The sequence below is a fragment of the Girardinichthys multiradiatus genome, chromosome 2 (genome assembly GCF_021462225.1).
Source record: "Girardinichthys multiradiatus isolate DD_20200921_A chromosome 2, DD_fGirMul_XY1, whole genome shotgun sequence".
NCBI lineage: Eukaryota > Metazoa > Chordata > Actinopteri > Cyprinodontiformes > Goodeidae > Girardinichthys > Girardinichthys multiradiatus.
Genome location: NC_061795.1, coordinates 8295912 through 8310138, shown reverse-complemented (window position 1 = coordinate 8310138; position 14227 = coordinate 8295912). Strand labels below are relative to the sequence as shown.

At 42.0% G+C, this 14227-nt stretch overlaps 1 protein-coding gene and 1 long non-coding RNA gene across 5 annotated transcripts in view; one reads left to right on the top strand and one right to left on the bottom strand.

Annotated features, from left to right (window-relative positions):
- The window catches only part of iqub (IQ motif and ubiquitin domain containing), a 93112-nt gene that overhangs the window by 53545 nt on the left and 25340 nt on the right, over window positions 1-14227 (bottom strand). For all 4 annotated transcript variants that reach the window (XM_047382359.1, XM_047382378.1, XM_047382353.1 and 1 more), the window contains one exon: window positions 1140-1315. In XM_047382359.1, coding sequence (XP_047238315.1) covers window positions 1140-1315 — 176 coding nt within the window. The remainder of the gene's footprint in view (window positions 1-1139; window positions 1316-14227) is intronic.
- LOC124878440 overlaps window positions 1-14227 on the top strand; it is a 32394-nt gene that overhangs the window by 748 nt on the left and 17419 nt on the right. The gene's annotated exons all lie outside the window — the stretch shown is intronic.

Genomic DNA, 14227 nt, shown 5'->3' with positions numbered 1-14227 from the left:
CAGTACCAATCCAGGTCCCTATGGGAGATCCTGTCTGTATTCTACCTTGTTTTGTACATATTTCAGATGAACAGTTAAACTGCTGTTCTGTCTCTGCAATTGTGTCCACACTTCATCGGTAAAGCCAACATTATGACAGAAATACTTCATAACTCTATTAGAGAGTAATGAATTTATAAATAAAAACTAGAAAAAAAGCTAAGGGCACTAACTAACCCATTCATATACACTATTCATATTAATCAGTAAACAGAATTTGATTGGAGGTTGCATTTTCATTTATTTCTCCCAAATAGGATCTAAAGTGACCATTTTAGCTGCTCATCAAGCTTTTTCCAAATCAGCACTCTTCTCAGTACACACTAAACCTGGTACATATTAACTTCAATTTCTTTTCCCCTGGAATTTGGCTACTATTCCTGGTTTTGTAGGTGTCCACAGGAAGGAAGATTGAAACAAGATTACTTTTGATTGTTTATGAACACCTTGGTGCATTGTGAATGTAACTATACTTGGTAATTGTTCTGAAAGGAGAGTCGAGCTGAGACCTTGATATGTCACATGACTTTCTAACCAGCGGAGAACAAAGAGAACCAGTGAGCTTATATACTGAGGTAGGGGTGGAAGATATGTGAGCCAGAGGAGCTAATCAGAGGAAGTGTGGGACAGCTGTGGCAGAATGAAAGCAGAGAAGCTGAAGGAGGGAAACTGCAAACCAAAGGAAGAAATCTAACAAATAAATCCAAATGTACAAAGACCAGAACACAAGACTAAAGTGAGAACCGAAACACAAGGAAATGAGCTAATTTGAAATCATCTTAAAAACAATAAAGAACATAGAGAAATTAACTGAATATGGCAAGAACATAATAGGGAAATGATAAACATATAAACACAAAAGAAAACCAAAACCCAAACACCTTTGGAAACACCTGTGGATCGTGACACTCAAAATTTTATACAAGGTGAGTCCAAAGAGTGGAAGAAATGTTTCAATATGAAAATCAAATATTGAGACATTTAAAAAGCAGATCTGGATGTAACTCCCTGGTTGTCTTTTCTGTGGTTTGGCATTTTTGTTATATTAACTATCTTAAATATAAATACATTTTTAACAGTTTTGAAGAGCTTAGTGTTACCTGTGTGCTCCGACTGTAGATAAGCACACCTCTGTCATGTTTCTTTTTGAGCAGGGCCTGGACAGAGGCATGGTGGTACTCCACCCCTGTCAATCGGTGCCTGTAACCACCCAGGAAGGGCTTCTGATGGCAGGAATGCTTGATCTCCACCACCACCTCCTTGAATACCCCTTCCTCTGAAAAACAAAGAGACAAGAACATATTAAAATCAAAAGCTTAGGGCTCACACACAGTAGCCTACATGTGCCCCCTAGTGTTCAAACGATTAGCTGATTTAATCAGAATACTTCCAGGTTTGGACACACCTTTGTCATTCAATAGCTTTTCTTATTTTTATTACTTTCTACATTGTAGATACATTGTGAAAATATCAAAACTATGAAGCAAATTATATAGAATTATGTAGCAAATAAAAAAATTATAAAATAACTGTAAACATCTAATTGAGTTTTTCTCAGCAGTTACAAACTACAAAATAATCTTGGTATCAAATTATAGCTAACACTTAGAGATTCCATCAGAAGTGTAAATATCACAGTAGCTGCTATTGTTCCAGAGATGATGAGGATGGAACACAAAGAAAATAGTTTTTTTTTCTCTCGCGAGATCTTTTTTTAATTGTACACTATATAAACCCTTTAGGAATATCACGAATAAGGCTACAAACTTTTGGGAACCCTAAATCCACTTGTGGACATTATCTGTGAAAAGATTAATGCAGCTGAGGTAAACTTAAGCAAAGTTACAGAGCTTTTAGTAAAGACATACAGTGCCTTGCGAAAGTACTTGGCCCCATTGAACTTTTCAACATTTTGCCACATTTGAGGCTTCAAACGTAAAGATATAAAATTCAAATTTTTTGTGAAGAATCAACAAGTGGGGCATAATCATGCAGTGGAATGAAATTTATTGGATGTGTCAAACCTTTTTAACAAATAAAAAACTAAAAAGTGGAGCGTGCAATATTATTTGTCCCCTTTACTTTCAGTGCAGCAAACTAACTCCAGAAGTTCAGTGAGGATCTCTGAATGATCCAATGTTGTCCCAAATGACTGATGATGATAAACAGAATCCACCTGTGTGTAATCAAGTCTCCGTATAAATGCACCTGCTCTGTAATAGTCTCAGGATTCTGTTCAAAGCGCAGAGAGCATCATGAAGACCAAGGAACACACCAGGTAGGTCCGAGATACTGTTGTGGAGAAGTTTAAAGCTGGATTTGGATACAAAAAGATTTCCCAAGCTTTAAACATCCCAAGGAGCACTGTGCAAGCAATCATATCGAAATGGAAGGAGTATCAGACCACTGCAAATCTACCAAGACCCGGCCGTCCCTCTAAACTTTCATCTCGAACAAGGAGAAGACTAAGATGCAGCCAAGAGGCCCAATGATCACTCTGAATGAACTGCAGAGATCTACAGCTGAGGTGGGAGAGTCTGTCCATAGGACAACAATCAGTCATACACTGCAAAAATCTGGCCTTTACGGAAGAGTGGCAAGAAGAAACCCATTTCTCAAAAGATATCCATAAAAAGTCTCGTTTAAAGTTTGCCACAAGCCACCTGGGAGACACACCAAACATGTGGAAGAAGATGCTCTTGTTAGATGAAACCAAAATTTAACTATTTGGCCACAATGCAAAACAATATGTTTGCCATAAAAGCAACACAGCTCATCACCCTGAACACACCATCCCCAATGTCAAACATGGTGGTGGCAGCATCATGGTTTGGACAGGGAAGATGGTCAAAATTGATGGGAAGATGGATGGGGGCCAAATACAGGACCATTCTGGAAGAAACCCCGTTGGAGTCTGCAAGAGACCTGAGACTGGGACGGAGATTTATCTTCCAACAAGACAATGATCCAAAACATAAAGCCAAATCTACAATGGAATGGTTCACAAATAAACGTATCCAGGTGTTGGAAGGGCCAAGTCAAAGTCCAGACCTGAATCCAATTAAGAATCTCTGGAAAGAGCTGAAGACTGCTGTTCGCGAACGCTCTCCATCCAACCTCACAGAGCTCGAGTTATTTTGCAAGGGAGAATGGGCAAGAATTTCTGTCTCTCAATGTGCAAAACTGATAGAGACATACCCCAAGTGACTTGCAGCTGTAATTGCAGCAAAGGGTGGCGCTACAAAGTATTAAAGCATGTGGGCTGAATAATTTTGCACACCCACTTTTCAGTTTTTTATTTGTTAAAAAAGTTTTACACATCCAATAAATTTCATTCCACTTCACGATTGTGTCCCACTTGTTGTTGATTCTTCACAAAAAATAGAATTTTATATCTTTATGTTTGAAGCCTGAAATATGGCAAGAGGTTGACCAGTTCAAGGGAGTACTGTCGCAAGGCACTGTACCTTGGCGTTTTGCTCATTTGCACAGTATGGCACATGTTGGCAGAATTTACAAAAAGTTGTTTTTACATGCAAAACAAACTTTTTATATGTCTAAAAGCGTTCGTTTTAGTATAATGGTTTTTTAAATTATCGATAATTTCCTTTTTTAATAATACACTGAGAAACTGCTCTCTTTTGCTGGGAAATGTAGTTACCCGATGAAAAGGAAACAAAGGATTACATATTTGGGAGAGAAAATTGCGAAGGTAAGAGTTTTTAGATTTGTTTTTCATTCGTGAGTGATAATTAGGCCTGAGCAGCTAATCGCTGCGAAGGCCTATTATAATTCGAATGTTTATTATTTTTCTCCGGCCAAATGAATCGCGTTTTTGGGGGCCTAAACATATTCGAAAACTCCCCAAAGTTCACTGAAAATTGTCCCCCTAGGGCAGTGGTGGATGCTGGTCTTTCAAGGAGGGGAAGTTCAATTTCAAGACCACTGATTCGCTCATTTTGCTGTCAATCACAAAGGGATTCAGCCTCACACAGATCATCCAATCATCATGCAGAAGCTGAGCATCAGGGCCGGCCAAGGCCAACCCAGTGCCCCATAGACCCCCAGAAACGCTGAGCGTCCGATGGGCAGGACAAAGCATTTTTGCTTTGCTATTGAACTCACTGTTTAAAGCACTGTGAAGCTGCGGGAATGAGTGAGAGGAAAGCCGCGTCGTTACCAGTGATAAGAAGCTGATTCTGTACAAAAGTTTAGTGTTGTAGCACATATTTAGTCAATGACATGTACACACAACAGTATATATTTGATCACTTATTTTTTGACATTTTAGGGGAAGCTGAGCTTCCCTTGCAGTCTTAGAGCAATCGCCACTGCCCTAGGGAAATTTAAGGTTTTTAATGGAATTGAAAATGGGCATGGCCAAACCACTTTGCCACGTCCCCTAAAGTGAGATAGGCCAACTGGTAAGTCTACAGACTTGAAATTTGCTACATAGGTAGACCTCCCCAAATCATGAAAAAAAGTCTCTTGGGGGTATGCCCTAAAACCAACAGGATGTCGCCCATTTTGGGTCAAAGGGTCATTTTCGGCTTTTTTTCACTTTTCATACATGTCGAACTTTAACGAACTCCTCCTAGGGATTTTGAGCTACTGGCTTCATATTTGGTCAATATGTGGTTAAGGCATGGGGGATTTAAAGTTATCAAAATTGTGACTTTTTGAGCATGTTGAAGGGGCAGGGCCAGGCCTCAAAGTTTGCCTTCTCGCCGCAAATTTCGAACAGCTATAACTTTCACATAAATTGGCTGAATTACACCAAACCTCATATAATTCATAGCTGTCAGGTGACCAACAATCATATGTGGTCAAATCATCAAAGCCACGCCCCCCGAGAACAGGAAGTCACTTCTGTCACTTCAAAAGGTCCCTCTCTGACCGACTTGACTCAATCAACTTGAAAGTGTGTGAGACAACAACAGAAAACAAGTTGGTCTAACTTCGTTTGGAGCACTGATAGTTTTCGCAGGAGTGTGTGGCCGTGACGGCATGGCTACGATTGCCTCTAAATTACACAAAGATGGGTTGGACAATGAAACTGAAATACCTGGTTTTAGACCACAATAATTTAATAGTATGGTGTAGGACTTCCTTTTGCAGCCAATACAGCGTCAATTCGTCTTGGGAATGACATACACAAGTCCTGCACAGTGGTCAGAGGGATTTTAAGCCATTCTTCTTGCAGGATAGTGCCCAGGTCACTACGTGATACTGGTGGAGGAAAACGTTTCCTGACTCGCTCCTCCAAAACATCCCAAAGTGGCTCAATAATATTTAGATCTGGTGACTGTGCAGGCCATGGGAGATGTTCAACTTCCCTTTCATGTCCATCAAACCAATCTTTCACCAGTCCTGCTGTGTGTATTGGTGCATTGTCATCCTGATACATGGCACTGCCTTCAGGATACAATGTTTGAACCATTGGATGCACATGGTCCTCAAGAATGGTTCGGTAGTCCTTGGCGCGCCCATCTAGCACAAGTATCGGGGCAAGGGAATGCCATGATATGGCAGCCCAAACCATCACTGATCCACCCCCATGCTTCACTCTGGGCATGCAACAGTCTGGGTGGTACGCTTCTTTGGGGCTTCTCCACACCGTAACTCTCTCGGATGTGGGGAAAACAGTAAAGGTGGACTCATCAGAGAACAATACATGTTTCACATTGTCCACAGCCCAAGATTTGCGCTCCTTGCACCATTGAAACCAAAGTCTGGCATTGGCATGAGTGACCAAAGGTATGGCTATAGCAGCCGGCCGTGTATATTGACCCTGTGGAGCTCCCGACGGACAGTTCTGGTGGAAACAGGAGAGTTGAGGTGCACATTTAATTCTGCCGTGATTTGGGCAGCCATGGTTTTATGTTTTTTGGATACAATCCGGGTTAGCACCCGAACATCCCTTTCAGACAGCTTCCTCTTGCGTCCACAGTTAATCCTGTTGGATGTGGTTGGTCCTTCTTGGTGGTATTCTGACATTACCCAGGATACCGTGGCTCTTGATACATCACAAAGACTTGCTCTCTTGGTCACAGATGCGCCAGTAAGACGTGCACCAACAATTTGTCCTCTTTTGAACTCTGGTATGTCACCCATAATGTTGTGTGCATTTCAATATTTTGAGCAAAACTGTGCTCTTACCCTGCTAATTGAACTTTCACACTCTGCTCTTACTGGTGCAATGTGCAATCAATGAAGACTGGCTACCAGGCTGGTCCAATTTAGCCATGAAACCTCCCACACTAAAATGACAGGTGTTTCAGTTTCATTGTCCAACCCCTGTATATCATCTGATCTCCACCAAATTTAAGATGATTGGTCCTAGTCCAGTCCCCAAACGAGATCTGATGACATAATTGGTGGGGGTGGCCTACTTTTTTCACAGCGCACCCTAGAAAATTTAATAAAATCAGCCCCAAGCCATGCTTTGACCTAGGATTGTGAAATTTGGTACACATATGTAACTTCTCAAGACCTACAAGAATGTCCCCTGGAGCATTTGTCCAAAATCCACAGGAAGTCGGCCCTTTTGGATTGAAGTTGCAATTTTTACCCCATTTCTGTCATTTCTAGCCCGCGTATCTGAGCGAACTCCTCCTTGGGGATCAAAAGTTATCAAAAGCTTTTCATGAAAGCATGTGGGCGTGGTCAAGCCTCAAAATCTGACTTCATGCCATAAAAGACGAAATTGATATAGCTCCTACAAGGAAAGTCACACAGACACAAAACTTTCTGGGATTGATCCATATGAGGCCCTCAACAATATTCAATGGTCAAAGGCTGACATCAAAGCCCCGCCCCCTCAGAATAGGAAGTGTAATGTGTCACTTAGTGTGGTCCATTTTTGAACCCCTTCACGTAATCAACATGAAACTGTCCAGTGACGGATAACATTATGGTCTAAGTTCGTCTCTCATACTGACAGGTTTGGCTAGAGGGTGTGGCCATGGTGGCGTGGCGAACTCTGATGTCACTCCAAGGACATACGTTTGGCTCTAAATTACACATGCATGGTCCTATTTACTCCAAAATGAATATGGTTGATCTTTCTCAAACCCCAAAAGCTCTATTATATTATATAGGAATCTGGATCAACAGCGCCCCCTAGGATACTTCAAGTGCTCTATCTCCCTCATACATTTTTGGATCCATGTCAAATTTAGGATGCATGATTGTGGATCAACGCTGAACATTTTTGCGCAGTCATTGGATGACAACAATTTAGCCCTGCCTACTGACAAACAAGGGAGTGCAGCTTCCATCTGGAAGGTCAGATTTCGGCAACATTTTTTATGCTTCTCACCAGAGCAGTACTCGCCTTGACCGAAGTGTATGAAAGCCTGCTCACACTGTCGCCTAGTGGTGAAGTGCGGAATTCAGCGGGAGAATCGTCGGTGGTGTGGAGTAGGCAATGCCATGCTCCCGCAGTCGCTACATAGGCCGAGCGTCGCTGAGCTGCGAGGGCCACCTGCTTGCACCTTTAATTCTGGTTTATTTTGCTGCTGGTTTACTAAATCCTGGGTGGATTGTGACAAAACTTGTATTTTCAGACTCTGTGAGGTTTTAGCTGTCTGCAGATATGCTGTTTGTGTGTACAAGCTACCGGGAGGGCAGGTAAGACCAAGATTTGCGGTGATGGCGTTGGAGTTTGAATACTTTCTGATTCAACTGCTTGTAGTTTTAATTGTGTTTGGTGTTTGTAGAAGTGGTTTATATCAATTTGTAGCCAAGAGTCTGACATTTTAGAGGATACCACACATGTCTATTTTTAACTAAGATAATTTAGGTTAATCAACCCAAGTGAATGGCAGGAGTGGAAGCAGAGGTTTCACGTACTTTAGCAACTATTTGAGCTGTTAAAGATGTAGGTGACATGGCCCTGAGGACCATCTCAACAGCTATGAGTGCCCTAACATCCGCACCTGCAATGTCCCTCTTCGACATAAGCAGGTCAATAGTAGTGTCTGCTGGTGCCAGCAGTTATGGCTTGGGTGGTGAATGTGATAGTGACTAGAAACCTTTAGCATATTGTTCCAGGCAGCTGTGAGCTACTGAAACAAGGTACATTCAAATTAAACCAGTGTTTAACCAGTGTTTGGGGATGTAAACATTTTGAAAAATATTTGGTGGGACTTTAAATGATGTTCCACTGAGATGCCAGAGACATCTTATAAAACTGTGTTGCTAAAGCTGTGTATGCACCTGATAAGACTCTAGCTGTAGCTGATGTTCTTTCCAGAGGATCAATGCCATGCAACATAAGTGACACATCAAGTGAAGATTTTGCTGTTCACTGTGTCTTGAGACATGTTCTTGTTTCATCACAGAAGAGGCATATGATCAAAGCTCAGACAGACAAACACCCTTAGCTTCAGGTGGTGAAACAGTACATTCGGGTATGGTGGCCTGAGTATATGAAACAGGTACCTGAGGTGATTAGGGATTTCTATCAGGTGAGGGGGAAGTTATCTGAGATAGACAGAATGGTGGTCAGAGGCAGTCGTATTGTCATTCCCACAGGGTTAAGGAATCCATGAGGGTTACCAAGGACTATAGCATCACTGAAACCAAAGGCAGACATGCAACACTGTGATGTGTTAGAAAGAATAAAATGTATCTTGTTGTTCGAAGTATTGATCAGGAAAAAGGTATTAAGAAATTCCAACACATTATTCAAACATTGCCCAATGCAAAGAAAGTTAGTAGTGGAGATGATATGATACAACATAACCACGGGCCTCAAGTGTGAAAGACGGCGCAGCTTTCATACTAAAAGTTGGTGGTAGGAAGAAATTCTGAAACTAGCGGCACACAAAAAAAATTCAGATGTACGAAAACGTGCCTAGACACGTCACGGAACACGTAGCCTTCATACATCCCAATTTGCAGTGAGTTTGGTTCAGCTGCACGTGGCACTTAGACCTCCAGACCCCTCCCTTAAATACATTTGCAAAGTAGTATAAATAACCGGAAGGCACCCACTACGTGTCCAAATAATCAAGGCAACAGTGCTGTGACAGTCAAAGAACCGAACCGGTTACATTTGGTGGAAAAACGCTAAAAGGGACTGTGTCTACACACCATGAGGGATGTTTGTAGTCAATTACAGCAAACCAACAACTACTTGAATGACATCAGCAACTCAAACCTGACTGAAAATAAAAGCGTTTGTCAGCTCATGCCTGTTTAGTTCTACAATATCTGAATCAAATCCACACAGTGCTGAATGATGATCATTATTATGTATACCACATCATTGTAATGACATGACTATGCCTCCAATTTTGTTTTTATTAGGAAGACTGTCACCACACACACTAGGTGAAGTACTTTAAATCTTTACAACCATTGAGGACGTCACATAAAATAACAGAAAAATACAGAGAAGCCGCTATCGTGCATGGAGTCTGCTTGAGGTTTGCTACCAACACAACTATTATAATAAGATTAATTATAATTATTTTCATAGTGTAAACAAATCATGAGTTGAGGAGGCCATTGTGCTGTTACATTAGTGAGACACATTCGCACATCACAAATACAGGGGTTGGACAATGAAACTGAAACACCTGTCATTTTAGTGTGGGAGGTTTCATGGCTAAATTGAACCAACCTGGTAGCCAGTCTTCATTGATTGCACATTGCACCAGTAAGAGCAGAGTGTGAAGGTTCAATTAGCAGGGTAAGAGCACAGTTTTGCTCAAAATATTGAAATGCACACAACATTATGGGTGACATACCAAAGTTCAAGAGAGGACAAATTGTTGGTGGACGTCTTGCTGGCACATCTGTGACCAAGACAGCAAGTCTTTCTGATGTATCAAGAGCCACGGTATCCAGGGTAATGTAAGCATATCACCAAGAAGGACGAACCACATCCAACAGGATTAACTGTGGACACAAGAGGAAGCTGTCTGAAAGGGATGTTCGGGTGCTAACCCAGATTGTATCCAAAAAACATAAAACCACGGCTGCCCAAATCACGGCAGAATTAAATATGCACCTCAACTCTCCTGTTTCCACCAGAACTGTCCGTTGGGAGCTCCACAGGGTCAATATACACGTCCGGGGGTGCATGGGGGTGGATCAGTGATGGTTTGGGCTGCCATATCATGGCATTCCCTTGGCCCAATACCTGTGCTAGATGGGCCGCAAAAGGAGGCCCTACACCATACTAATAAGTTATTGTGGTCTAAAACCAGGTGTTTCAGTTTCATTGTCCAACCCCTATAGGTCGCATATATATTGAATGAAAATGCTTTCTATTCACAAAATTCAATTCAACTGAGTTTTATTTATATAGCGCCAATTCACGCATCTCAAGGCACTTTACAAAGTCAATTCAATGGATTCATGCAGATTTCTACTTAGGTACATACATTCCAATTTATCCTAACTATCAAACAGTGCAGTCAGATTCAGTTATTTATTCAAATTGGTTAAAAGTTTTTCTATCTAAGGAAACCCAGCAGATTGCATCGAGTCAGTGACTGGCAGCATTCACTCCTCCTAGATGAGCATGTAGGGCCAATGGACAGTCGCTGGTGGTGACTTTGCAGCAATCCCTCATACTGAGCATGCATGTAGCGACAATGGAGAGGAAAACTCCCTTTAAACAGGAAGAAACCTCCAGCAGAAACAGGCTCAGTGTGAGGGCCATCTGCCTGTTGGACCACTTGTTTGCTGAATATTGGACCATTTGCACGTTGCTGGACGCCAACAGGCCTCCTGGCGTTTTCGGCCATTTTGTATCCAGGACATTACGACTGATATGATGGGGCGCCCCAGTCTGACGTCACAGGACGCTGTATAGGATGTATAGTTACCAACATCTGAAGCATCACCCGGAGAAGAGTCCCGAGTGGATCTCATTTATTCTCTCTCGTTGGCCAACGAAGAATTCATAACTGAGGTTTCTGGAATAAGAAGGCCAAAAATTTCACTTTGCCGATCGAAGACGTGAGCTCAACACGTAACTAAAAAAATACGGAGTTTCAAGGAGACGAATCGCCACCGTGTTTTGTCCTAGTCGACTTTGATGGTCAGATCATATTTTCCCTTTCGCCAAGGAGGCCAGAGCACGAAGATTGACCGCTTTTCCTGAAGTTAACTGTGGACGCACAGTAACTTCCAACTTCCACCCCATTCTTTCTCACCTCCGCTCAGAAAGAAGGCTTCAACAAAGTAAAACACATCATTTTATTAATTTTATTTCTTTATTAGGAATAGCCGGGGAGGGTAGAGGAGATTTTTAGTGCAGTTAGAGTCTAATGTGTGTTCGGAATTGTATGTGCATGCCATTGTTTTGAAACTCGCTGGTACGTCTGGAGACCGCCGTGTCTCGCAAGTGTGTCTTTACCGTGCAAACACCTGTGTGCAGGTGCGCTGTGTAACTGGACTGTTATAATAACCTCATGGTGAAATTCACCATTTTCTTTGTCTTCAACCTCACTGCTTATTAGTTTGCCACCAAAAGTTTTATGACTCTTTGTGTGCTCAGCCCGCGCAGAGTTGGGGGAGGTTTTATGACTCAGTATAACTGAGTTACAGTTGGAGCCGTGCCACCACTTCCACTCACCGCCACATCCCTTTGTCATATTATCATTTTTGCCATAACTGCTGGTTGGTTCCATACGCATCCACTGCTGTTTTGCTTTATTTTGTTTAGTTAGATATTTTACCCCTTTTGTGTAGAACTTTGCATGTTTGGGTAGGTGAAGATTATTAAATTGGAAGAGCGAGTGTATCAGGGCTGTGATTTAATGAATATTCACATAGATGGTAATAGAAGGCGTTCTGTGTTTATTTTGTGCAAGAGTGATTCGTCAGTCAAGATAAGGTTAAAAGTTCCACACGTTTGGGCAGAAACAGTCGATTAAACAGTGACATCTCTGGTAATAGTTATCAATTATTACTGAGTATTTAACGGTTGTAATTATCAGAGGCGTTGAGCCACAATTACAACACCAGAAGACATCTCTGGTCTCGATTCATAAATGAGGATTTTGGTTAAGAAATTCATTTAGTCAAATTATGATTTTTAATTATAATTATTGATAAAGATTAATTAATCAATAATCATAATTCTAACATAGCCCTGGGTGGGCCTTAAAAAGACAGACATCAAATCACTGTTGCACAGAATATACAATTGTGATCTCCGTTAACCAGAAGTCTTATTGTGAGATTTTTGAGTTTCGCACAGAACGTTTGTGAATTAGGGGATATCTTGACTAGAGTTTGCTCAGTTCTGCTGCAGAGGATAAAAATAATCTTTCAGAGGTGTTTGTTGTGGATGCAAGGTGAAAGTTGGTTTAACTTGTGGAAAATTTAAAGTTAATTTCCAGCCGGCCAGCCTGCTGGATCAGCTGCAGAAAATCAGCGCTGATAAGCAGCAGACCTGCCCCCAGTGTCCGCTGGGCGTAATTACAGTTGTGACCAACATCCTCCCAGTCAGGTAGAGAACAACACCTACATTTGGTGGCCATTTAATAAAATTGCAGTTGCAGCTGGATTTCCCAAACCGCAGACCTGCACTAGGTACCATCTGGTGGTCACTAGTGAGAATTGCATTTCCTACCTTGATTTGAATCACTCAATTCATTAACACAGGCAGATAATTCCATCACCTATGATCAAAAGGGCATAACTTAAAGTTGAAAGTTGAAGTTACAGATCATTCATTACCATGTTTGTATAAAATGTAAGCGTTTTTGCTGGGTTTTATTGTGTGAAGCATGTTTTGATTTGACTCATAAAACTAACTTAGCTGTCTAACAGGAAGGTAGGTGATCCATATTAGAGAACACTAACATTTATTTGAAGCTAAGAACAGCATTGAATGTTTTAGTTTTGTTTTCCCATTTTTAAAATTTTATTTTGAATTTGGTTTTGGGTTATTTCAAAATTCTTTCTCTTCTTCTTTCTTTCCCTTTTTGTGTGTGTTTGCTTGATTACTCCCATTAAAGCATAGACTTGGGTAAGCCACGGTTTAAACGGTCAAACCTGTGTGCCCATTTTTAAGCAAACCCATACACCTGGAAGATACATATATGAATCAGACAGCTAGCTGAACAGCTTAGCCTGTTGTGTGCTGCTAATTAATTTTAGCAATTCTTTAATCATAGAACAGCCTAGCCTGTTTCTGCTGCTGCTAATTAATTTAGCTATCATTTAATCACTGAACAGCTTAGCCTGTTTGTGTGCTGCTAATTAATTTAGTAATCATTGGTCACTGAACAACTCAGTCTGTTGCATTGCTGCTAATTTCTTTAGTGGTGGTTCATAGATAAACAGTTTTCTGTGTTTGCATTGTGCATTTTGGGCCAAAGATGGAGGGAACATCCCAGACTGCAGCTGGAGATGTGTGTATGGTGGAGGACTAAATAGGATTGCAGGCACAATAGGTGATTGGGTCATTGATTCTGTTGTCCCCAGAGGAGCGTAAAGGTCTCAATGAGTATGGCATTGAGCAATGTGAAGCCAGGATTCAGGAGTTGCTCCAAGTCATTAAAAACCCACCGAAGCACAGACGGGTCTCAGATGTGTTAGGACAGCTCGCTCTGTTATATCAGCGAAGGTTAATGTTGGAAGTTGACCAGCGTGTTAAACTGCAGTTCGAGCTGAATTATACTTTGCAGACGGTGGATGTTCGTAGAGGTGAACTAAATAGATTGGAGGCAATAGAGGGTAGCCATGCCACCCCCCCCCCCATCACTGGAGGAATGGGGGGACGAACCGAAACCCACTTCACAGGTTGAAACCTTTGGAGGTGAGCCACACCTGCGAAACCCTGAGAGAACCTGCAGGTCAGATCTGAAGGATGTAGAAGCTGCTCTCCAGAGATTACCTTTCCAGGCTCATGGTGTTCCCCATACATCCACCGAGGCAAGAACAGGTGTAAGTAGTCAGAATAGGTTTAGTGGTGCGATGTCCCACCCCACTGCAATCAGCAGCCATGAACGGTACCTGGCTGGGGACGCAGCAGGTGTAAATAGTTCACGGCTCAGATGCGAGCAGCGTTCACACTTGACTCGCAGTACGGGTCTCTACGATCCCTCACCTCCGCCAAGGCGACAGGAAAGCCGCCCCTGGGATTCAGGTGGTTCCTACCACCCTCAACCGCTGCCCAGGACCCGAGTCCGGGAAGCACAGGGCCCACCGTTGTACT